This window comes from Myotis yumanensis, unplaced genomic scaffold, assembly GCF_028538775.1.
Source record: "Myotis yumanensis isolate MYYU_CA2020_CCGP unplaced genomic scaffold, mMyoYum1.0.hap1 SCAF_3, whole genome shotgun sequence".
NCBI lineage: Eukaryota > Metazoa > Chordata > Mammalia > Chiroptera > Vespertilionidae > Myotis > Myotis yumanensis.
The window spans coordinates 119,972,654-119,997,808 of NW_027223754.1; the positions used below are offsets into that span (position 1 = coordinate 119,972,654).

Below are 25,155 nucleotides of genomic sequence, written 5' to 3' on the forward strand. Positions count from 1 at the left end.
AGGCCCGGTGCACAAAAATTTGTGCACTCTGGGGGGGAGGGGGGGGGGAGGAGTGTCCCTCAGCCCGGCCTGTGCCCATTCACAGTCCAGGACCCCTTGGGGGATGTCCACCTGTCGATTTAGGCCCACTCCCCGGGGGATCAGGCCTAAGCTTGCAGTCAGACATCCTTCTGGCAGCCAGGGAGCCCTCAGGGGATGTCCAACTAAAGGCTTAGGCCCCCAAGGGATCGGGTCTAAACCGTTAGTTGGACATTCTTAGTGCTGCCACGGAGGTGGGAGAGGCTCCTGCCACCACCTCTGCGCTGGCCAGCCATGAGCCAGCTTCTGGCTGAGTGGCACTCCCCATATGGAAGTGCACTGACCACCAGGGGGGCAGCTCCTGCATTGAGCGTCTGCCCCCTGGTGGCCAGTGCACATCATAGCAACAAGTCATTCTGCCATTCAGTCAATGTGCATATTAGCCTTTTATTATTATTATATAGGATGTCCCTATTTCCCCCCTTTTGCCCCCTCTACCCAGCTCTTGCCCCCCACTTCTCTCTGACCATCACCATACTGTTGTCTGTGTCCGTGGGTTGTGCATATATTTTATTTGGCTAATCCCTTTTTAAAATTCACTTCTTTAAATTTTTATTTTCAGATAAGTGCTTATAACTGCACTATTATATATTTTCTATTATATCATTTAGAATTAAGATATCTTTTAATTGAACCCTTGTAAATTTTAGCACAATTTAATAAATTATGCTAGAAGCAATTAGGAGATTTTTCATAGAATGCATACACATTTCAATTATTATTTTATTAATTTTTAATGTTTTAATATTTTAATTTGAAATAATCTCATACATGTAAAAAAAAACTATAAAATACTACAGCATATTATATGTACCCTTCACCCAATTTCTTAGGTGTTAATAATTTAAACATAACCATTATACAACTAACAAAATCTGGAATATATTTTTCTTATAATCTCTTTAATGTTACTTAATCCACTTACTTTGTTTTTGTTAATCTTCACCCAAGGATATTTTTCCATTGAATTTTAGAGAGAGTGAAGGGAAAGGGAGAGACACATTGATTGGTTGCCTCCTGCACATGCTTTGATAGGGACTGGGGATCAAGCCAGCAACTGAGGTACATGCCCTTGACTGGAATCGAACCTGGGACCTTTCAGTCCACGGACTAATGCTCTATCCACTGAGCAAAACAGGCTGCAGCTTAATTCATTTACTTTTAATATATATGTGTCTTTATATTTAAAGTGGGTTTTGTTTTTGATTCACCCTTATAATCTGTCTTTTAATTGGTGCATTTATGCCACTGACTTTCAGAGTGCTTATTGATAGAGTTACTGCCATATCAGGTGGCTTCTGGGGCTTCTGGGGCGGGCATGCCTTGCTGCCCTGGGACCCGCCGATCTCGGGTCCTGAGTGGCAAGGCACGACCGGCTGCTGGGGCTTCTGGGGCAGGTGTGCCTTCCCGGGCGGCCGGCCTGCCCTGGATGGCGGCATGCTGGCAGTTGGCGCTGTCCCGCCCTGCCTGCAGTATGCAAATTAGCCGCCATCTTTGTTGGTGGTTAATTTGCATATCGCGCTGATTAGCCAATGGGAGGCGTAGCGAAGGTACGGTCAATTACCATGTTTGTTTATTATTAGATAGGATAGGTTTCAAGTATACAATTCTGCGATACACCATCGTATATTGCATTGTGTGCCGACCACCCAAAGTAAATCTTCCATCACCATATATTTGGTCCCCTTCACCCTTTTCTACCCTCCCCCATTCCTCTAGTAACCACCATACTGGTGTCTATGTCTCTGAGTTTTTGTTTACTTGGCTTTCTTGTTTGATCATTTGTTGCTTTCTGTTTTATATCCCACAGATGAGTGAAATCACATGGCTCTTGATGTTTTTTGTCTGCTTATTTCCCCTAGCATGATGTCACAAATAAGATGTGGTACATAAATACAATGGAATATTACTCAGTCATGAGAAAAGATAAAATACTCCCAGACACATTTTGAGAGGGCAGGTATGTGAAACTTTATATGGAAGGGAGACAGAAAAACCCTGTTAGGAAAGACTCCTAAGAACTACTTTATCTTTCTCCATATATAGGTCATATCACTACAAAATATTCAGGGCATATAGTTGGATTTAAGATATTAGGAATTTTTCAGTGACTCCTTTCAAATATTATAAATTCATGGATTAATTAATATCATAACTCTTATCTATTGAAACCATATAGTCTTGAGAGCCAAGTCATCAAAAGCCACTGTGAATGAGATACAGTATTCTAGTCTGCTAGACTTGTTATTCTTCTTTGTGTCTCAGCATGGAGGGAGCATGAATTAATGTGATCATTTGTCTGTATTTTTAGGCCTAACTACTACTTAAGAGAACTGATATTGCTAAATATATATACTCACAAACTAGTGAAAGTCTTTCCTCAACAATATTCTTCTAATTCATATTATCAGCTCCCCTGCCTTTATTGAGGTATAAGTGACACATATAAATTGTATATACCTAATGTGTACAATGTGGTGTTTTCTTTTTCTATTTTTTGTGGTGTTTTAATATAAGTATACTTGGTGAAATAATTATCACAATGAAGCTGACATTTTCATCACCTAACACAGTTACTTTTTTTTTTTTGGTGTGCTGAGAACACTTAAGATCTATTCTCTTAGCCAATTTCAAATATACATACAGTATAGTGTTAACTGTAGTCACCATGCTATACATTAGATCTCCAGAACTTTTTCATCTGTGTAACTGAAACTTTGAACCCTTAAACCAGCACCTCCCCATTTCCCCCACCCCTTAGCCTATGGCAATCCGCACTCTACTCATATTATCAGCTTTGATAAACCAAATTTCAATTTTGAACTACTGTACAGATTATCTTTAATAAGCACATTCTTTCTGTTTTACTTAATAGGCATCCAAATATTGAATAATATCCTTTTCTTGTGACAAATTATTTTAGGACACTGGAAAAGTTTTCTTTCATTTGTAAATGAGCAATGGGTTGTTTCTGCTGGTCATCTATCTATACTATAGAAAAGGGACATTTTTTGGTATTTTCTCAGCTTATTGTATAAATACTGATTCTTGTTAAGTTGAATATTAAATACTAGAGGCCCGGTGCACGAATTTGTGCACAGGTGGGGTCCCTTTGGGTGGCCTGCAGGGATCGGGCCAAAACCCACAGTCCAACAGCGCCTGCAGCTCCCACCTGCTGCTCCCACTCATCCCAGCCCCACTGTGCCTGCTGCAGGCTTGCACTTGCCAGCCAGGAGCCCTATGTCTGGCGCCCTCCCAAAGGGAGTGGCCTGTGGGACTGGGCTGAAACCGGCTCTCCAACATCCCCCAAGGGATCCCGGATTGCAAGAGGGTGCAGGCCAGGCTGAGGGACCCCACCGGTGCACGATCGGGCCAGGGAGGGACCAAAGGGGGGCTCCAGGGAATGTCTGGCCCATCTCGCTCAGTCCCGATTGGCCGGACCCCAGCAGCAAGCTAACCTACTGATTGGAGCATCTGCCCCCTGGTGGTCAGTGCACATCATAGCAACTGGTCGACCAGTTGACTATCTGCCCCCTGGTGGTAAGTGCACATCACAGCAAGTGGTTGAGCAACCTTAGCATATCATTAGCATATTACGCTTTGATTGGCTGTTTGGTTGTTCTGCTGTTTGGTCTATTTGCATATTAATCCTATGTAATAATCCTTTTATTACATAGGATTATGCCAAAAATGATATCAATTGATAACTGATCACCAAAATAGGAAGAAGAAATCCCTTCACTTGAAAAACTCGTTCTCTAATTACTTCAGGCGGAAGAACAAATCTGGGCAGCCTAAAGGCACAGAAAATGTGACTGAGAATACATGGATGATAATGGAAGATGGGACTGCAGGCACTGAAAATCATACAGGAATGGCCAATAAAGAGCGTTACTGATATGGAAGGAGACTCAGATTTAAAAATTCAGCTTTCCCCTTAATTTCAAAGATGAATTTTTTCCTCTAGTTTTTAAATTGAGGTAAAATATACATTAACATAAAATTCACCATTTTATCCATTTTAAGTGTATAAGTTCTGTCCATTAAGTATATTTACACAGTTGTGCAAACATCACCAAAGGACAAATTTGTAGCTTTTATTTTCACAGATCAAAGGTCTTACAGAAATATTAATCATTAAATTTGGGGGGCGTTTAGGTTGCAAAAGGGCAACACTTTGTTCTTACCTTTAGAGACTACCCAGCCCTGAATAACTGAAAATCATTTAAGTAATAATATTTAGTGCATTCTGTAGTAGGACTCTAATTGGATATAAAAATAAGCCTTTTCCATTTCAAATGGGCAGAATTACACTAATTTCATCCAATCATTGCACAAAATTAAAAAACATTCTCATAGAAGACTTGTGATATTTTCTAAACCAGTACTCTTACAAAAAATACTCGGCATTTGCTAGACATAGCCAGAGATTTGTGAAGATGAAAATCCCTGCTTATGAAGATTATGCAATATACAGATGATGTATCATAGAATTGTATACTTGAAATCTATATAATTTTATTAACCAATGTCACCCAATGAATTTAATTTTAAAAAGATATGAAAGTCCTAAAAAAATAAGAAAATTAGATACAAAGATCAGACGTCTTCTGTGACAACAAGGCCTAATAAGTAAGCCAGTAAAGACATGGGTGGAGAACTCTGTGAGAGCTGGTCCCACTACCCCTTCTGGCATTTAATTTTACCTGCTGCTTGAGTTGCTGCACCAGACGATCCTTCTCCCTCTTTAGTGCTGCCACTTCCTCTTGGGTCTTTTTCTTAGAGGATGAAAGTTCCAAAAGAGCTATATTGGCATCTTTTTCACTAATGGCAGCCAGGAGGGCTTCCTGCCTGAAAAAGAAAGAAAATGCCAAGACTTCCATTAAATCTTCACAATTCTTTGAAGTTACTATTATTACTACCCCCATTTCATGGGTGATGAAACTAAGGCTTAGTGAGTTTATGTAACTTGCCCATGTTTACACTTGCAGTAAATGGTGCAGCCAGGAATCCCATTCAGATTTTTCTGACCCTAAATGTCTTTATCATGTTGTTATACTGACATCTCAATAAAGAGTTCCTAGATACAGTTAAACTTAAAAAGTAAACAAAATTAAAGATTTTTTTAAAAGAATAATCTTGTCAATTTTTGATAACTATTCAGTAGCTTCCATGCAAAACAAGACATTACTGAAACTGAAAAATTTTTTTAAAATCCTCTCCTGAGGATATGTTTTCATTGCTTTTTAGAGAGAGAGGAGGGGGGAGGGATGGAAGGGGGAGAGGGAGGGAGGGAGAGAGAGAGGGAGGGAGGGAGGGAGAGAGAGAGGGAGGGAGGGAGGGAGGGAGGGAGAGAGAGAGAGAGAGACAGACACTGAGGAACACAATCTAGGTATGTGCCCTGACCTGAAATCGAACCCGCAACCGTTTGCTATACAGGACGACACTCCAACCAAGTGAGCCACCTAGACAGGGCTGAAAGCATTTTTATGTATAGAGTAAAAACTGTAACTGTTAGAAAATAGGATTTAGAAAATTATTCATCTGTTTCTGGGGCATTCTGAATGTCTATAATTCTTTTTATCTCATTAATGCAAGTAAGTTTTCAGTCATGGCTTATTTGCCAATGATCTGTGCACTTTGAAACAGTAATTTAAGCTTTACAGATTCCTTGTGATTTAGCTACTTTTTGGTTAATATACCGGAGGAAAAGAAGGTGGGATTTAGTAGGGGGTGAACATGAGAAATTTACAAAATAATCAGAATGAATCTCACTGTCTAAAATTCATTCCTCAATAGCTCATCTTTTATGTAAGTCATCTGTAAGAAGACAGCTTTGATTTACAGGAATTATGTGACCTGAGCTTTTGACTCAAGGGAATGCTGAATCTGAGAATGCATTTCCCAAGTTTAACTTTGCTTCCGTCTTTGTTAAGATAATTAAGCTTTAATAGCAGTCATATGGAAGAGGTTTAGTTTAGCCAAAACTGGAAGACTATATTTTGAATATTCTGACAAGAATATTTTGTATTTTGCATGGGTAGTCTGGGGAACTCTGAACAAGCAGTACTAACAAAGGGAGAATGTAGTAGTTTACATTATGGAAATGAAGATTTGTTTAACTAGCCTCTGCTGTTGGAAGGGGAGATTCTCAATGACCTCAATTTAACTTTCCACTGTCCCCACACACTATATAATTCTGACATATGGCAGATGGCTTATCCCATGAAGCTTTAGTCAACACCAAAGGGATAATGATAGTCTAAATATAGCCACTGACCACTTGAAAAAAATATGTTAAGTGGTGAAATGAGCTTAAAGGTGAAGGAGTTCAAGACTGTGTCACAATGCCATTTCCTGTTGATTGCTATCATCTGTTCTTTTTTGGGAAGCTCAGACTGACAAAGCTGAAATGAGAAATGTGCTTTCTCAATTAGGGCACTGCCTCCCTGGATACTTTTAGCTGCAGGGAAAGAAAAGATGAATGAAAGAAAAGATTATTCTATTCAATTAGATCTAGTCATGAGCAACTTTGCTGAATGCAGGATACAAAGGTGAAGGGCTCTCAGTGCCATTCTATGCTTTAGAAAGGCATCATAATATGAAATAGTAAAATTATTCTGTATTGTTGAAGCTTTGTGACTACGTTCCAAATTCTTTTATAAATTATATATAAATTATATTTTTGGCCAGCTAGTGTAGTACAGTTAATCTCTGGGGTAAAATGTCACATTCTCAAACTGTAATATGATATAACAGGTGACAATTCAGATTGTAAAATTTAAAATATAGGATGTGTCACTGGAGGCTGAGCCATTGAAATGGCTTATTAACAAGATATATACTTTGAAGTCTTTTTTTTCTTTTATATATAATTCAAATAGAAATTTTCTTATGTCCATTTATCTTTTACTGAGCATTGTAATATACTATGAACTACATAGAATCAAACTTTCTTTCCCATACCCATAGCTCTCAGCCTCCAAAAATCCCCTAATAGATGGACATGCCACTCTCCTTTACATATTCAAAGTATATTTTTGACACCGATTTCTAAATGTGAATGTGCCTAAAGAAGGCAATTTATAGTCAAGAAAATAAAGTGTTTTGATCACATATTGTACTTATACTCATGTAAACGCTGTATGATGTCAGTAACTTTTATAGGTATATTAGCTTTTAGGTGATTTATTTTTTTTAAGTGTTTGGAAAGGGATGAAGATAGTATTGTTTGTTTTGTCCATGATTTTGGTAAATTTGAAATGGACACTATAGGAGAGAACAACCTCTTAAAAATTGAAAGTTAGGTAAGAATATAAAAGCTAATAAACAGCAACAGCCATCTAATTTTTAGGGAATAAGAAAAATTGTTCCCTGCCCTAGTTGGTGGGCTTGGTGAATAGAGCATCAGCCTGTGGAGTGAAGGGTCCTAGGCTCAATCCCCAGTGGGGGGCATGCAGGAGGCAGCAGATCAATGCTTCTCTCTCATTATTGATGTTTCTATCTCTCTCTCCCCCTCCCTTCCTCTCTGAAATCAATTAAATATATATATATATACACTGAGTGGCCAGATTATTATGACCACCCCATCAGTACTTCGTTGGGCCTCCTTTTGCCTTCATTACTGTGGCGATTCTTCTTGGCATTGACTCCACGAGATGCTGAAAGGTGATGCGAGGATCTGACACCATGCCTGATGAATAGCATTGTCCAGTTCTGTGAGATTTGATGGTTGTGGAACCAGCTGCCTGATGGCTCTTTTAACTTCGTCCCACAAATGCTCAATTGGATTGAGATCTGGTGATTGTGGGGGCCACCTAAGCAAGGTAAAGTCTCCCTCATGTTCTTGAAAGCACTCCTGCAAAATACGAGCACCGTGGCATGGCGCATTGTCTTGTTGGAAGAAGCCATCTCCATTGGGATACGCCATCAACATGATAGGATGAATTTGATCAGCAATGATACTTAGGTATGTTGTGCTATTCAGACGTTGTTCCACACGAATTAAAGGGCCAAATCATGCCAGGAAAACATGCCCCAAACCATAACACTGCCCCCACCAGCTTGAAGGGTTGTACTCATGCATGTGGGGTGCATGCTTTCATGCTGTTTCCGCCAAATTCTCACTCTGCCATCTGCATGATGCAACTGGAAACGTGATTCATTGGACCACATGACTTTTTTCCAATGCTCGACTGTCCAATCCTTGTGTTCCTGTGAGAATTGGAGACGTTTTATCATGGTAACTGCAGACAGCAAAGGTGTTCAAACAGGCCTTCGGCTGTTTTGCTGATACTTGCTCCATGGCTCCAAGCGCCGACAATCATCCCATGTTCAAAGGCTGTTAAATTGCGTTGTTTACCCATATCTTCAGAAAAAAATCACTTCTACTGTCCTGGTAAACAACCTGCTTCCCTATTTATAATGGTCTGGCCCTCTAGCAACTTCAGCGCGAAATTATAGCTAATTTGCCTACAAACGTCAGGTGGTCATAATATTCTGGCCACTCAGTGTATATATATACACTTAAAAAAAAGAAAAATTGTTCCCTTAATACATCTGATAGAAAAGACCATGTGGTATACTTGATCTTATGTGGTTGTTTGGAAGACAGCACTCAAAAAAGTGTCTAAACTAAAAACTTTGTTAAGAACAGGAAATGGAATTCAGAGTGAAAAAAGCAAATTGCAAAAGCATCTTCTTTTAGTAGCTACCTACTTTTAATACAATTTGCTTCCATGAAAAATTTTCTGATATAGTGTAAAACGAAACTACCCTTGAATAATAGAGTAAAAATAAGTAAATATGTACCATTTGTCTTATACTCATTATGTGCTTATTCCTGTTTAGTACTTTGTAGGCAATGACTTGTTTACTTATAATGACAACTCTATATAATGTGGATACAATCATTTCCTCCATGTGGTAGGTAAAGAGACTGAGAATAAGATGGAGAAAAAAAATTAATATGCATTCATTGAAGGAAAATGAAAAGATAAAACTATAAAAAGAAAATAAAAATACTAGAAATAATTCCTTTTTAAATCAAAGTTAATTGTTTGAGATCTGGAATTCACCTATTCTAATTCTAACATAGTTTGAAGAAAATGAACCTTGATGGGGATTAATAATTGACTTCAAGAGGTTTACCAAGTAATAGCTATCCACAGAAAAGGAAGACTGGCCAGTGGAGCACATTCTGAGTTCATTTCCCATGAGGCCCTAGGGAATAATATAAGCAAATAAAATATATGGATGCCACAAACCCACAGCAAAATAAAAACTGCAATGCCCCTCCTGTCAAACTCTCCTTGTTCTGTTAGTGTTTTTTCCTCAGTTAAAAAAAAAAAACTGAAAATGTGGACACAGAACTTTTCAAAGTGTTTAGAAACCCCTACTGCATGACTAGCATGCGTATTAACTGCAAAATGAGTAGGCAGTAGCAGAAATCCAACTTTAAGTCATGAAAGTGGTCTATTTAGTCCATCTCTGGTGCTTTAAACTACCAGAACAGTTGAACCTGCCCTTTGACCTGCAATTTCTAATAGAATCAAGATGTTTCTAAAAGTGTTCTGCTGTGGAATTAGAGCTTCAAGAAACAGTAAGACCACCTCCTCTGTCCACTTCCCCCTTCTGAGTAAATTTCAGTAACAGGAGGCAAATATCCAAGGCAAATGGAGCTCAATAGCCTTTTGATAATTCCTGAATCCTTGAGAACAACACATTAGCTTTCTATCACTAGTCAATAAGGGATATAATCAATGTTGGAACGATGATGGTTAACAATTTAAGAGACTCCTATATATGTGTATGTGTTTAACAGAAATGCAAGACACAAAAGAAGTAAGAATGAAGGGATGTTACCACGGTTTTACTTTTCTCTCTTACTCCAACTGGGTATTTTCATGTTTCATAAATTGCATAATCCTGAAAACATCAGGAAAGATCAGATAAAAGAATGAGATCAGTAGCTTTAGGCATATTATTTATGGTCATAGACATGTAATCATAGTTTATTCCAATTTTAAGATAAATCTAAAATCTATATACTTAAAACAATTAAATTTATTCGGGTAACACTGGTTGATAAAATTACATAAATTTTAGGTGTACAACTTAATAATACAACTTCTGTATATACTCTATTGTGTACTCACCATCCAAAGACTAATACCCTTCTGTCACCTTATATTTGACCCCTTTTACCCTTTGCCCTCTCCTCATCTCTTTTCTCTCTTGGAAACCACCATTCTGTTGTCTGTACCTATGAGTTTGTTTTGTTTGCTCGGTTTGTTGCCTTTTGTTAAAAATCTAGATTCTTTTATTGATGCTCCCTTGATTCCAATACTTCCTTTACTTGTTACTTAACCAATTAACTATCCAGAGTGAGTTGTAAACTACCAGGATATCTCCTCCACTCTTCCAACTCATTTCCAAAGAAATCCTTTTGATTACTCTTTTCTCCAGATTCCCTGACAGAGACCTCAGAGTGTGGCAGATACACTACCTTAATTAAAGTCAATGAAAACCAGTCTGTAGGTGATCCTATGTGGGCAAGCCTGACTGAAACGCCTGATACTTCAAACTTTGGTCCCTGAACATCTTATGATCTCCTCTATAGGTCACCTTTATTTAGATACTACTTACAGATATTTTTTTTTTTTTTTAAAGATGGATAGTTCTTTTTTTTTTTTTTAAATATATTTTATTGATTTTTTACAGAGAGGAAGGGAGAGAGAGATAAAGAGTTAGAAACATCGATGAGAGAGAAACATCGACCAGCTGCCTCCTGCACATCTCCCACTGGGGATGTGCCCGCAACCCAGGTACATGCCCTTGACCGGAATCGAACCTGGGACCTTTCAGTCCGCAGGCCGACGCTCTATCCACTGAGCCAAACCGGTTTCGGCTACTTACAGATATTTTTAATATAAAATGTAAACACTAAATAAAGTTAACATCCACCATAACAAATTTTTCTTTCCACGTTAAATCAGTATATTCCTAGGTCCATAGACTGACATTTAAATAATTTGATTTTTTCTTTGTTCCCCATAACCAATATTCCAAGTTTTGTTGGTTCTTCCTAAATAGTTTTAATGACCCCACTGCTTTGTATCTTTAGCATGTTAACTGTCACAGACACTACCATACTTTAATGATGGGCCTATATATATTATTCTTAAAACTCCTTCTCTGATTTCCCCATCATTCTATACTGTCCTACTCTTCAAATGTCATTTTTATCAGGTTTTGTACAACATCAAATGCTACGGCCTAATATTTGACCACCTATAATGTTGAGTGTATTTCTTCCTCATTATCCACCAAGGACCCTGTGTAACCAACCAAGTTACATGTTTTCACTGAAGTTTATGCTACTCTCTCTACCTGAAATGCCTATATGTTTTTCTCCTTGCCTGACTGCTAATTTCTCTCCACTGAGCTTTCCCTTTATGCATCAGATTATATTAAACAGGCATTTGCTCTGTAAATGCCCTTCAGTTCTTCTACAGGTGCAGAGTCTGCTACCCCAACTATATTATGTTCATGGCTTAGGCCTTTAAAAATTTCTTTTGGCTCCCTGCTGTTTGAGGATACAGCGGGAAGGTGACTGTCAGCAAGCCAGGGAGGGTCCCACCAGAAACTAATTTCCCACTTGCAAGACCTATCTTAAAACTATCCAGCCAAGGAGATTAAAAATGGTGGCAGATAAGTGGATGCTGAACGGACATGGTCCCAGGAACAAATTGGAATTATAGCTAAAATACAGAAAAACTTCCTGAATAACCAGTGGAAAACTAATAGGAGAGAACCCTGATACCCGAGGACTGAAAGCTGAGACCACATAGAGAATGATAGGAGGGGCAGAGGTGTGAAAGGGCTGGCATGGCACCCTTTAGACAGCAACTAAAGTCCTGGAGAGATATCTCAGTTGTGGGGGGTTGCCACTGAGAACACTTGGATCAAATTCCCAAGCTGGGGCCACCAGCAGAGAGCACCAAAACTGAGAAGGGTACCCACATAACATTTGGCTGTGAAAAGCAGCGGGGTGCTGTCTGCTAGGGAGCGACAGGCACCCTCTTAAAGGGCCAACACACAAAATTCCCTGTGGAGCCACCCACCTTCTGCTCCAGCAGAGGGAGGGGGAAGTGGACTGGAGCTATGAGAGCAGAAGCCAGGATGGGGGACTTGGGGGATAGAGCTCAGAAGGCAGACACCCAAGTTTCCTGGGCTGAGTCATTTGCTCACACAGCAGAGAACATCTTTCCCACATACACATTTGCCTTGCCTGGGGAGAAGACAGTTTACATACCCTATTGGAAAATACCTTGTCCCGAAGCTACTGAAGAGATTAAAAATGACTATTAGCCTCCAGGCAGAAGCAATTGCCCCACCCTGCTGAAAAAAACTCTTGCCACACCTGAGGATGATTGTCTGGGGGCAATTCAAGTCAGAATCCTATTAGTCTATAGACAGAGGTGGTCTTCAGAGGCTTTGAGTCTTTGCCTGAGCGAATCTTACAGCCTTTAACAATGTTCTGCATTAGAGATTGAGAGGCGTAGAGGACTACCTAATTCATAGTTATAAATTCAAAGAGACAACCAAAATGAGGAGACACAGAAACAACCCCTAAATGAAATAACTAGAGAATTCTCCAGAAGAAGAGATAAATGAAGCAGAGATAAAAATTTATCTGAATCAGACTTCAGAGTAATGATGGTAAAGATGCTCAACAGCATGAAAAAAGATATAGTAACTATAAAAAAGAACAGCCTGAGATAAAGAATGACATAACACAAATAAAGAACACACTGGAAGGAATACACAGCAGATTGGGGGAAGCTGATGATCGAATCAGTGAATTAAAAGACAGAGTTGAAAATATTACTCAATCAGAGAACCAAAAAGAAAAAACAATTTAAAAACAGGAGGACAGCATAAGGGAGCTGTGGGACAATGTGAAATGTAACAATATTAGAATAGCAGGTGTGCCAGAAGAGGCAGAAAGGGAGGAAGGAATAGAAAATGTGTTTGAAGAAATAATGGCAAGAAAACTTTCCTAACCTGGGGGAGGGAGACCAAGATGGCGGCGTAGGTAAACACCGGAGACCGCTGCCGCAAACAACCATTTCAAAAATACAACTAAAAGACTGAACGGACATCACCCAGAACCACAGGAAGGCTGGCTGAAGAGAGACTCTACAACTAGAAGGAAAGAGAACAGCAAATCGAGGCTCAGAGGCGGCGCAGTGTGGAAAATACAAAGGTACCGAGGTGCGCGCGCAAAGCGGGCTGGTGGCTGAGGGCGCGGTTGTCGTTTTCTGTCGGGAGTGAGTCTCAGACTCTGGGCTCCAGATCCGGGCGAGTCTCTAGGGACCCAGACTCAAACGGGAGAAGCGGGATTATCCGGCATCAGTTGGGACCTGAGGGCAGCTTTCTCTCCGAGGTTTGCAGCGGCTGCCGGGGTTCTGAGAAGCAGAGCCTCTGGGAACGGGACTGAGCGTGGCCATAACTGCTCCCTCCGCCCGCCCTGTTGATCCCGCCCCGCCCAAAGCCTGCGCACAGCCATTTGCCGATCGCCTCAGGCAAAGGCTGGATTAGCGCCTCCCAAGAAGGCAGACGTTTTCCATACAGCTGATTCCTATAGCCAGTCGGCCTGGGGGTCAAATCTCTCTAGTGTTAACTACAACAATTAAGGCTTGGCTAGAACAAGACTGCACACAGAGACCACAAGGGGGTGCACCAAGAAAGCATAAAAGATGCGGAGACAAAAAAACATGACAGAAATGGAGGATATGGAGCTAAGAATCGCAATTTTGAGGGCTTGCCATAAATTTGTGCAGAGCCTCACGAAAACTAATGAGACCCTCGATGCTACGATAAAGAAATTAGAAAGTAAGCATACACGGACTGAAATAAAGAATATTATACCCAATAGCAGACCAGAGGAGTACAATAATCAAACCAAAGATTTGACAAAAAACACCCAATTGGAAAAGCAAAATGAAAAAAGAATCCGAAAGTGTGAAGATAGTGTAAGGAGCCTCTGGGACAGCTTTAAGTGGTCTAATATCAGAGTCATTGGAGTGCCAGAAGATGAGAGACAGCAAGATATTGAAAACCTATTTCAAGAAATAATGGCAGAAAACTTCCCCCACCTGGAGAAAGAAATGGACTTACAGGTTCAAGAAGCGCAGAGAACCCCAAACAAAAGGAATCCAAAGAGGACCACACCAAGACACATCATCATTAAAATGCCAAGAGCAAAAGACAAAGAGAAAATCTTAAAAGCAGCAAGAGAAAGAGGCTCAATTACCTACAAGGGAATACCCATATGACTGTCAGCTGATTTCTCAACAGAAACTTTGCAGGCCAGAAGGTAATGGCAAGAAATATTCAAAGTGCTGAATACCAAGAACCTACAACCAAGATTACTTTATCCAGCAAAGCTATCATTCAGAATTGAAGGTCAGATAAAGAGCTTCACAGATAAGGAAAAGCTAAAGGAGTTCATCACCGCCAAACCAGTATTATATGAAATGCTGAAAGGTATCCTTTAAGAAGAGGAAGAAGAAGAAAAAGGTAAAGATACAAATTATGAACAACAAACATGCATCTATCAACAAATGAATCTAAGAATCAAGTGAATAAATAACCTGATGTACAGAATGAACTGGTGATTATAATAGAATCAGGGACATAGAAAGGGAATAGACTGACTATTCTTGGGGGAAAAAGGGGTGTGGGAGATGCGGGAAGTGACTGGACAAAAATCATGCACCTATGGATGAACACAGTGGGTGGGGAGTGAGGGTGGAGGGTGGGGTGGGAGCTGGAAGGAGGGGAGTTATGGGGGGAAAAAAGAGGAACAAATGTAATAATCTGAACAATAAAGATTTAATTAAAAAAAAAAAAAAAAACTTTCCTAACCTGGTAAAGGAAAAATTCACACAAGTTCAGAAGGCACAGAGAACCCCAAGCAAGAAGAACCCAAATAGGCCCATGCCCAGACACATCATAATTAAAAAGTCAAAAATTAAAGACAAAGAGAGAATCTTAAAGGCAGCAAGAGAAAAGAAAACTTACCTACAAAGGAGTTCCCATAAGGCTGAGACTTGATTTCCTATCATAAACTCTATAGGCCAGAAGGGAATGGCATGAAGTACTCAAGGTAATAGAAAACAAGGATCTGAGACCATAATTATTATATCCAGCAAGGCTATTGTTCAAAATAGACAGTCAAATAAAGAGCATCCCAGACAAAAAAAGGCTAAAGGAGTACACCACCACCAAGCCAGCATCACAAGAAGTGCTAAAGGGACTGCTGTAATGAGAAGAAACAGAGAGAGAAACCTAGGCATACAGAATTAAAATGGTAATAAATAAGTACCTATCCTATCTAATAAAGAGGGAATATGCTAATTGACCCTCATGCAGTCGCAAACATGGCGGCACCCACAGCAAATAAGGAGTGAATATGTTAAGTGACTGCCATGCCCTAAAAGATGACGGCGCCCACAGCCACAAGATGGCTGGCAAGGGAGGGCAGTTGTGGGCAATCAAGCCAGCAGGGAAGGGCAGTTAGGGGTAACCAGGCCTGCAGGGGAGGGCAGTTGGGGTTGACCAGGTCTTCAGGGGAGGGAAGTTAGGGACAACAAGGCCAGCAGGTGAGGGCAGTTAGGGGCAACAAGGCCAGCAGGTGAGGGCAGTTAGGGTGACCGGGTTGGCATAGGAGGGCAGTTGGGGGGACTAGGCTGGCAGGGGAGGGCAGTTAGGGGCGACCCGGCTGGCAGGGGAGGGCAATTAGGGGCGACTGGGCCGGCAGGAAAGGACAGGCAGGGGAGGGCAGTTTGGGGAGACTGGCCGGCAGGGGAGGGCAGTTGGGGGCGACCAGGCCTGCAGGGGAGGGAAGGTGGGGGTGACTGGGCCAGAAGAAGAGGGCAGGTGGGGGCGATTGGGCTGGCAGGGGAGGGCAGTTGGAGGCGATTGGGCTGGCAGGGGAGGGCAGTTGGGGGCAATGGGGATGGCAGGGGAGCATTTAGGTGTTGATCAGGCTGGCCAGGGAGAAGGGGTTAGGGACAATCAGGCAGGCAGACAGGCGAGCGGTTGGGAGCCAGAAGTCCAGATTGTGAGAGGGAGTCTGATTGTAGGTAACTGGCAGTTGGACATCCCTTGAGGGGTCCCAGATTGGAGAGGGTGCAGGCTGGGCTGAGGGACACCCCCCCCCCCCCCCAGTGCACAAATTTCGTGCACTGGGCCTCTACTCAATAATAACCCTAAATGTAAATGAATTAAATGCTCCACTCCAAAGGGGTAGGATAGCTCATTGGATAAAAAAACATGACCCAAATATATGCTGTCTACAGGAGACCCACTTCAAAAGACACTTGCCACGACCGGTTTGGCTTGGTGGATAGAGCGTTGGCCTGCGGACTGAAAGGTCCCGGGTTCGATTCCGGTCAAGGGCATGTACCTTGGTTGCGGGCACACCCCCAGTGGGAGGTGTGCAGGAGGCAGCTGGTCGATGTTTCTCTCTCATTGATGTTTCTAACTCTCTATCCCTCTCCCTTCCTCTCTGTAAAAAAATCAATAAAAATATTAAAAAAAAACAAAAACAAAACAAAAGACACTAGCAGCATGAGAATGAAGGGATGGGAAAAAATTTTCCATGCAAATGGAAAAGAAAAAACGCTGGAGTAGCAACTCATATCTGACAAAATAAGACTTTAAAATGAAGATCATTACAAGAGACAACAAAGGACACTACATAATATTAAAGGGATTGATCCAACAAGAGTATATGACCCTGGTTAACATATATGCACCCAACACTGGAGCACTTAAATATATAAAAAAACTTTTAGAGGACTTTAATGGAGAGATTGACAACAATACAGTCATAGTAGGGGACTTTAACACCCCTCTGACTTCACTGGATAAATCTTCCAAACAAAAAATTAACAAGGAAACAGAGACTCTAAAGGACACACTGGATCAGATGGATTTAATTGACATTTATAGAATATTTCACCCCAAAGCTGTAGAATATACATTATTCTCAAGTGCATGTGGATAATTCACAAAGAGACCATAGGTCAGGACACACAACAAATCTCTACAAGTACAAGAAGGTTGAAATCATATCAAGCATCTTCTGAGATCACAGTGGAATGAAATTAGAAATCAACTACAGTAAAAACACCCCAAAACATCCAAACACATGAAGGCTAAATAGCATTTTATTAAACAATTAGAGGCTCAATGCACAAAGATTCATGCAAAAAAGGGCCTTCCTTCCCCTGGCTGCTGGCACCACCTTCGCTCTGGCCCGGAGATGCCTTTCCACCTTCCCACGCTGCCCAGAGCGGCTGGGGCAGTGTGGAACGCCTGCGTCCCGCCTTGCCCCTAGCCGCTTGGCGCCTGCATATGCAAATTAACCCATCATCTTTGTTGGGTTAATTTGCATACTCACGCCTGATTGGCTGGTGGGCGTTGGGAAGGTATGGTCAATTTGCATCTTTCTCTTTTATTAGTGTAGATGAATGGGTTACCAATGAGATCAAGAAAGAAATAAAAAAGTTCCTGGAGCCCTAACCGGTTTGGCTCAGTGGATAGAGCGTCAGCCTGCGGACTGAAAGGTCCCAGGTTCGATTCCGGCCAAGGGCATGTACGTTGGTTGTGGGCACATCCCCAGTAGGAGGTGTGCAAGAGGCAGCTGATAGATGTTTCTCTCTCATCGATGTTTCTAACTCTCTATCCCTCTCTCTTCCTCTCTGTAAAAAATCAATTAAAAAAAAAAAAAAAGTTCCTGGAAACAAATGATAAGGAACACACAACAACGCAAAATCTCTGGGACACAGTGAAAGCAGTCCTGAGAGGGAAATTCAAAGAATTACAGGCATACCTCAAAAAACAAGAAAAATCAGCAATAAACTATTTAACCCTACAACTTAAAGAACTAGAAAGAGAACAACAAGAAAAACCCAGAGTAAGTAGAAGGAAGGAAATAATAAAGATTAGAGCAGAAATAAATGACATATTGACTAAAAAAAAAAAACACAAAAAAATTAATGAAGCACAAGAATTGGTTCTTTGTAAAGATAAAGAAAATTTATAAACCATTAGCCAAACTCATCAAAAAAAAAAAGAAAGAGAGGACCCAAATAAAGAAAATCAGAAATGAAAGTGGAGAAGTAACCACAGACACCACAGAAATACAAAGGATTGAAAGAAAATACTATGAACAAATATATGCCAACAAGCTGGATACTGTGGATGAAACAGACAAATTCCCAGAAAAATATATTCTCCCAAAACGGAATTGGGAAGAATCAGAAAACCTGAATAGGCCAATAACAACTGATGAAATAGATGCAGAAATAAAAAATCTCCCACCAAACTAAATCCCAGGTCCAGACAGCCCCACAGGGGAGTTTTACCAAACAATTAAAGAAGAACTAACACCTATATTCCTTAAACTATTTCAGAAAATCCAAGAGGAAGAAACACTCCCAAACTTCTTTTATGAGGCCAGCATTATCCTAATTCCAAAACCAGATAAAGACACTACAAAGAAAGAGAATTACAGGCCAATATTCCTGATGAAAATAGATGCTAATATCCTCAACAAAATTCTAGCAAATTGCATCCAGCAATATATTAAAAAGATCATACACCATGATCAAGTGGGATTTATTCCAGGGATGCAATGATGATACAATATCCGCAAATCAATAAACGTGATACATAACATAAACAAACTGAAAGACAAAAATTACCTGATCATATCAAAAGCATTTGAGAAAATCCAACCCCCATTTTTGATAAAAACTCTCAGCAAAGTGGGAATAGAGGGAGCATATCTCAACATGATAAAGGTCATATATGACAAACCTACAGGCAACATCATACTCAATGGGCAAAAACTAAAACATTTCCCCTAAGAACAGGAACATGACAGGGACGCATACTCTCACCACTCCTGTTCAACATAATACTGGAAGTGTTATCCATAGCGATCAGAAAAAAAGAAATAAAAGGCATCCAAATTGGAAAAGAAGAAGTAAAACTAATTATTCGCAAATGACATGATATTGTACATATAAAACGCCAAAGACTCCATCAAAAAACTACTGGACTTAATAAATGAATTTGGAAATGCAGCAGGATACAAAATTAACACCCAGAAATCAATGGAGTTTTTATACATCAATAATGAACTCACAGAAAGAGAAATAAAAAAAAAATCCCATTTACCATTGCACCAAAAAAATTAAGATACATAGGAATAAAGTTAACTAAGGAGGTAAAAGACCTGTACTTGGAAAACTACAGGACATTGAAAAAAGAGATAGAGGAAAGCATAAACAAATGGAAGAATACAATCGTGTTCATGGATTGGTAGAATCAACATCATTAAAATGTCCATACTACCCAAAGCAATCTATAAATTCAATGCAATCCCCATTAAGATACCAATGGCATATTTCACAGACCTAGAATGAACTCTCCAAAAATTTATCTGGAATAAAAAAAGACCCCGAATAACCACAGCAATCCTGAGAAAGAAGACCATAGTTGGAGAATCACAATAGTAGATATCAAGTTATATTACAAAGTCACTGTTCTCAAAATTGCTGGTACTGGCACAAGGACAGATATATAGACCAATGGAACAGAACAGAGAACCCAGAAATTGACCCAAGCCATTATGCTCAATTTGACAAAGTAGGCAAGAGCATACAATGGAGTCACGAGAGTCTCTTCAATAAATGGGAAAATTGAAGAGATACATGCAAATAAATGAAACTAGACCACCAACTTACACCATACACAAAAATAAACTCAAAATGGATAAAGGACTTAAATGTACGACAGGAAACCATAAAAATCTTAGAAGAATCCATAGGCAGCAAAACAGCAGACATATGTCGTAGCAATATCTTTACTGACACAGCTCCTAGGGTAATGGAGACCAAGGAGAAAATCAACCAATGGGACTTCATGAAAATAAAAAGCTTCTGCACAGCAAAAGAAACCATCAACAAAACAACAAGAAAGCCCACTGCATGGGAGAACATATTTGCCAATGTTATATCCGATAAGGGTCTAATCTCCAAAATTTACATGGAACTCATACAACTTAACAAAAGAAAGATAAACAATACAATCAAAAAATGGGCAAAGGACCTAAATAGGCACTTTTTGAAAGTGGACATACAGAAGGCCAAGAGACATATGAAAACACTAGAGACCCAATTCACGAAAATTCATGCAAGAGTAGGCCTTTGTTCCCCCAGCTGCCAGCACCGGCTTCCCTCAGGCACCCGGAACCTGGGATTCCCTCCTCAGGCTGCTGGCAGGCACTGGGAACCCGGGCTGCTTCACTCCTCCAGCCGCCTGCAGGCACCCGGGACCCAGGCTGGCTTCCCTCGGGACCTGGGCTGGCTTCCCTCCAGCCCCGGCTTCATCAGAAAGGACATCTGGAATGACGTCTGGTCTAATTAGCATATTACCCTTTTATTATTTTAGATGCTCTAAGTCACTAATCATCCAAGAGTTACAAATCAAAATGATAATGAGGTACCATCTCACAACTGTCAGAATGGCTATCATCAACAAATCCACAAAGAACAAGTGCTGACGAGGATGTGGAGAAAAAGGAACCCTCGTGCTGGTGGGAATGCAGACTGGTGCAGCCACTGTGGAAAACAGTATGGAGTTTCCTCAAAAAATTAAAAATGGAACTCTCATTTGACTCAGTAATCCCACTTCTAGGAATATATCCCAAGAAATCAGAAACACCGATCAGAAAGGATATATGCACACCTATGTTCATAGCAGCACAATTTACAATAGCTAAGATTTGGAAACAGCCTAAGTGCCCATCAGCAGATGAGTGGATTAAAACACTGTGGTACATCTCCACAATGGCATACTACGCTGCTATAAAAAAGAAGGAACTCTTACCATTTGCAACAGCATGGATGGACTTGGAGAGTATTATGCTAAGTGAAAAAAGCCAGTTGGAGAATGATAAATATCACATGATCTCACTCATTTGTGGAATATAATGAACAATGTAAACTGATGAACAAAAATAGAGCCAGAGACATAGAAGCATCAAACAGACCATCCAACCTAAGAGGGAAGGCAAGGGGAGGGGTGGTGTAAGGGATCAACTAAAGGACTTGTATGTGTGCATATAAGCATAACCCATGGATACAGACAGTAGGGGGGATGAGAGCATGTACTGAGGGGTGGGAGTGGCCAGGGAGAGATCAATGGGGGAAAAAGGAGACTGAGGTAATTTAAACAATGAAGAATTTAAATTAAAAAAAATTTTTCTTTAGATGTTTTTATGAGTTTATTGGTCTTGTAATTTATTTGCTTGCTAATTAAAAAAATTAAAAAATTTAATTTTATACATTAACTAGAAGCCCGGTGCACGAATTCATGCACCAGTGGAGTCCTTCAGCCTGGCCTGTGGGAAACCAGCTCTCTGACATTCCCTGAGGGGTCCCGGATTGCGAGGGACCCCACCGGTGCACGATTAGGGCCGGGGAGGGACACGGGAGGTTAGCCAACGGGGAGGGACCACAAGAGGGCTCCAGGGCATGTCTGGCCTATCTCACTCAGTCCCGATCAGCCGGACCCCAGCAGCAAGCTAACCCCCCTGGTGGTCAGTGCACGTCATAGTGACTGGCCGACTGGACGACTGTCTGCCCCCTGGTGGTCAGTTCATGTCACAGAAAGTGGTTGAGCGGCCTTAGCATATCATTAGCATATTATGCTTTGATTAGTTGAATGGCTGATGGACAACTGAACAGTTAGCATATTAGGCTTTTATTATATAGGATATATGTTATACACATAACAAAATTTACCATTTTAACCACTTTTTAGCATACAGTTCAGTAGTATATTCAAACTATTGTGCAACCAGTTTCCAGAATTTTTCTTCTTATCAAACACTTTTAAAATATATACTATAGTATATACTAGAGGCCCAGTGCTTGGCACTCCCTCCCTTCCCCCAGCCAGCCCCGCCCTGTGGTCGAACTCCTGGTTGAGAGGACAATTTGCAAATGCTGAAATAATACAGCAGATAAGAAATCACTATGATAACAGAGTGGGGGTAGGGGGGTGCAGAGATGGGCTTTATTTTTATAGATAAGAAAGACAGTGAAGCTGGCAAGTGTAAAAGCACAAGTCATATGTGAAGATACATTGCCTAACTGGATTAGAGGGTTCCTATAGGGAAAGGAAACTGAGAAAGAAGCTGAAAACGTGGCTTTGAATCAGAGTATAGATGGTCTGGAATGACAGTAAGAGATATTCATAGATTGTGAAATTCTTAAGGGTTCTAACCAGAACCTGGTAGACAGAGGGTATGAAAAATGCTGAATAAGAAATGATTTGATTTTGAATATAATATAGGGGCATCAAACGTTCCAGAAAAATAAAGCAAGGTTTTAGAAAGATGGCCTTGGAGGCAATGAGGAGAGATCTGGTGACTCTGAAAGCAGAAAGGTCCTATGCTACTGCTAGAGACATATTATGAGGTACAATTCTTATATTATGAAAATTATTTTTAAAGAACAAACAATAAAAAGCTGTCTGACTCTTGGATTCAAGAATCAGAGTTAGGACTATGATCAATGGCTGTACTATTCAATAATATGAAACATAAGTATCACATTTATGTTTCGATGCTGGAAAGTAACTTTTAAATGTCACCAAATATAGACTATCTCAGGGCATTTGATCCAGTGATGTTCACCGGTGCCCTGCCTAGTATGACGTTCTTGCAGTAAAGTAAGACCTTTGCACAGCACAATTTTGAATCCTCTCATTTACTGTATGGTTGTCTCATATCTATATCTCCTGAAACAAAAGAATCTGATCCATATTAAGGAATACACTGACATGAGATTGGGGAGAAAAGTTATCTCAATATATACTGATTTATTTTTTTAGAAGTCCTTGAAAATAATCAAAATTAACATAACAAAGGCAGATAATGCTGGTTAGTTACAGAAGGAATACCTTATTAAGATAATGTCTGCTCAGTTGGTATGTCATTTTAGTTATTATTTTTTTGTTGTTGTTAATCCTCACCTGAGGATATTTTTCCATTGAGTTTTTGAGTGGAAGAGAGAGGGAAAGACAGAGAGAAACATCGAAGTGAGAGAAACACATCGATTGGTTGCCTCCTGCACGTGCCCCGACCAGGGCCCAGGACATGGAGGAGCCTGCAACCAAGGTATGTACCCTTGACCAGAATCCAACCTGGGACCCTTGGGCCACAGGCCAACGCTCTATTCACTGAGCCAAACTGGCTAGGGCTCATTTTACTTATTGATTAGAATAAGATCCACTAAAAATTTACAGGATCAACATTAATTTGTAAAATAATGGCATATAATACCTTTCTGTAAAAGAAATCTATAACTATAAAATTAACCAACTATCAAATTATATGTACCTATATAATCTCCATGTTTGAGGATTCTAGTGATGGATCTTTTGTGATACCCAAATATGTAGAGACTAATAGTCCCTTCAATACATTACGCAGAGAACTATAATATTATTTAGGTAAGAGGCTTAGATTATATTCTCTACAGTCTCAGTTCATTAGAGTGAGTTGTCTCTCACCCTGGAACAACATTTCTCAAATAATTCTCTCGTTTAGTGGAGAAGTGATCCTGGATTATACCTAATGACCACCTATTTCCAGAGAGAACTCATAAAAATAAAGAATGTGTGTGTGTGTGTTTAAATATATTTCTTTATTGATTTCAGAGAGGAAGGGAGAAGTAGAGAGAGATACAAACATCAATGATGAGAGAGAATCATCGATCGGCTGCCTCCTGCACACCCCCCACTGGAGATCGAGCCCGCAACCCAGGCATGTGCCCTTGGCCAGAATCGAACCTGGGACCCTTCAGTCAGCAGGCTGACGCTCTATCCACTAAGCCAAGCCGGCTAGGGCAAGAACGTGTATTTTATTTGATTGAGTAGAGGCCCGGTGCACAAAATTCATGCATGGGGGATGGGGGAATCCATCAGCCTGGCCTGCAACGATGCAAGCATTCCATGCCTGGCCTGGCCAGAGGCCCTCCGCAGCCAGGGTGGAATGATTGCTTTGTCGCCATGGCAATGAAGCAAGCATTCCGCCAGACCACTCACTGCCCGCTCTCAGTGGCTGTCCCCCTGGGACTGGGGGACTCTGGCGGAGCTGAGAGGACTGGGTGCTGCCATCTTGTGGCTATGGGTGCTGCCATCTTTGTGACTGAGTGATGGTTAATTTGCATATCACCCTTTTATTAGATAGGATTGTTCAAACCCCCACCATGCTACAATTACTGATCCACATCTTAAAAGAAAAGAAAAAGCGTCCACTGACACTACTTTCTCCTGAAGCTCCTATGCCTTTTCTTTTCCCCTCCAGGTCAAAAATTTTTTAGGACTTTAATATAGTACTAATGACAGGATGAGATTCTTGATTTCCAGACAGCAGAACAAAGACCTATTGGTTTCCTTTTCCTCTAGGAAATCACTCCCAACACCAGGGCAACAACAAAAAAGAAACAAATCTTATCTTCAATGATGTAAGACAATTTACTAGTATATTATGACAAACTATAATATAAAAAGAGAAAATGGATAAGGAAATTTTTAGCACATGAAAATCAATTGAAAGTGCCTATTGGAGGAAAATATCTATGAAAGAGAAGTAGATTCACCAGTGGAACCCAAGAAGAACTCAAGAATAATTAGGTTAATAGCTGTGGCAAGTTGGATAACTTAAAAAAACAAACAAACAACAGTATCATACCTGCTTTACAAACAGTATTCTCAAACATAAAAGAAATTATTCAAAAAGGAAGATTGTGTTTACTCCTGCCCTACTGAATTTGAATTTCAGGGAATGGGCTCTTCAGGTAATTTTGAGACCCAGTACTTTACAGAAAGATAAACTAATTTCAGACAAAGGGTAAGGTATTAGGTATTCCTGATTCCCGACATCCTTGCCAAGACTGGGTTTCTAGCATTTGTATTTACTTT

At 40.4% G+C, this 25,155-nt stretch overlaps 1 protein-coding gene across 6 annotated transcripts in view; it reads right to left on the bottom strand.

Annotated features, from left to right (window-relative positions):
• Positions 1-25,155, bottom strand: part of ERC1 (ELKS/RAB6-interacting/CAST family member 1) — a 503,328-nt gene that overhangs the window by 124,132 nt on the left and 354,041 nt on the right. For all 6 annotated transcript variants that reach the window (XM_070409489.1, XM_070409487.1, XM_070409488.1 and 3 more), the window contains one exon: positions 4,785-4,929. In XM_070409489.1, coding sequence (XP_070265590.1) covers positions 4,785-4,929 — 145 coding nt within the window. The remainder of the gene's footprint in view (positions 1-4,784; positions 4,930-25,155) is intronic.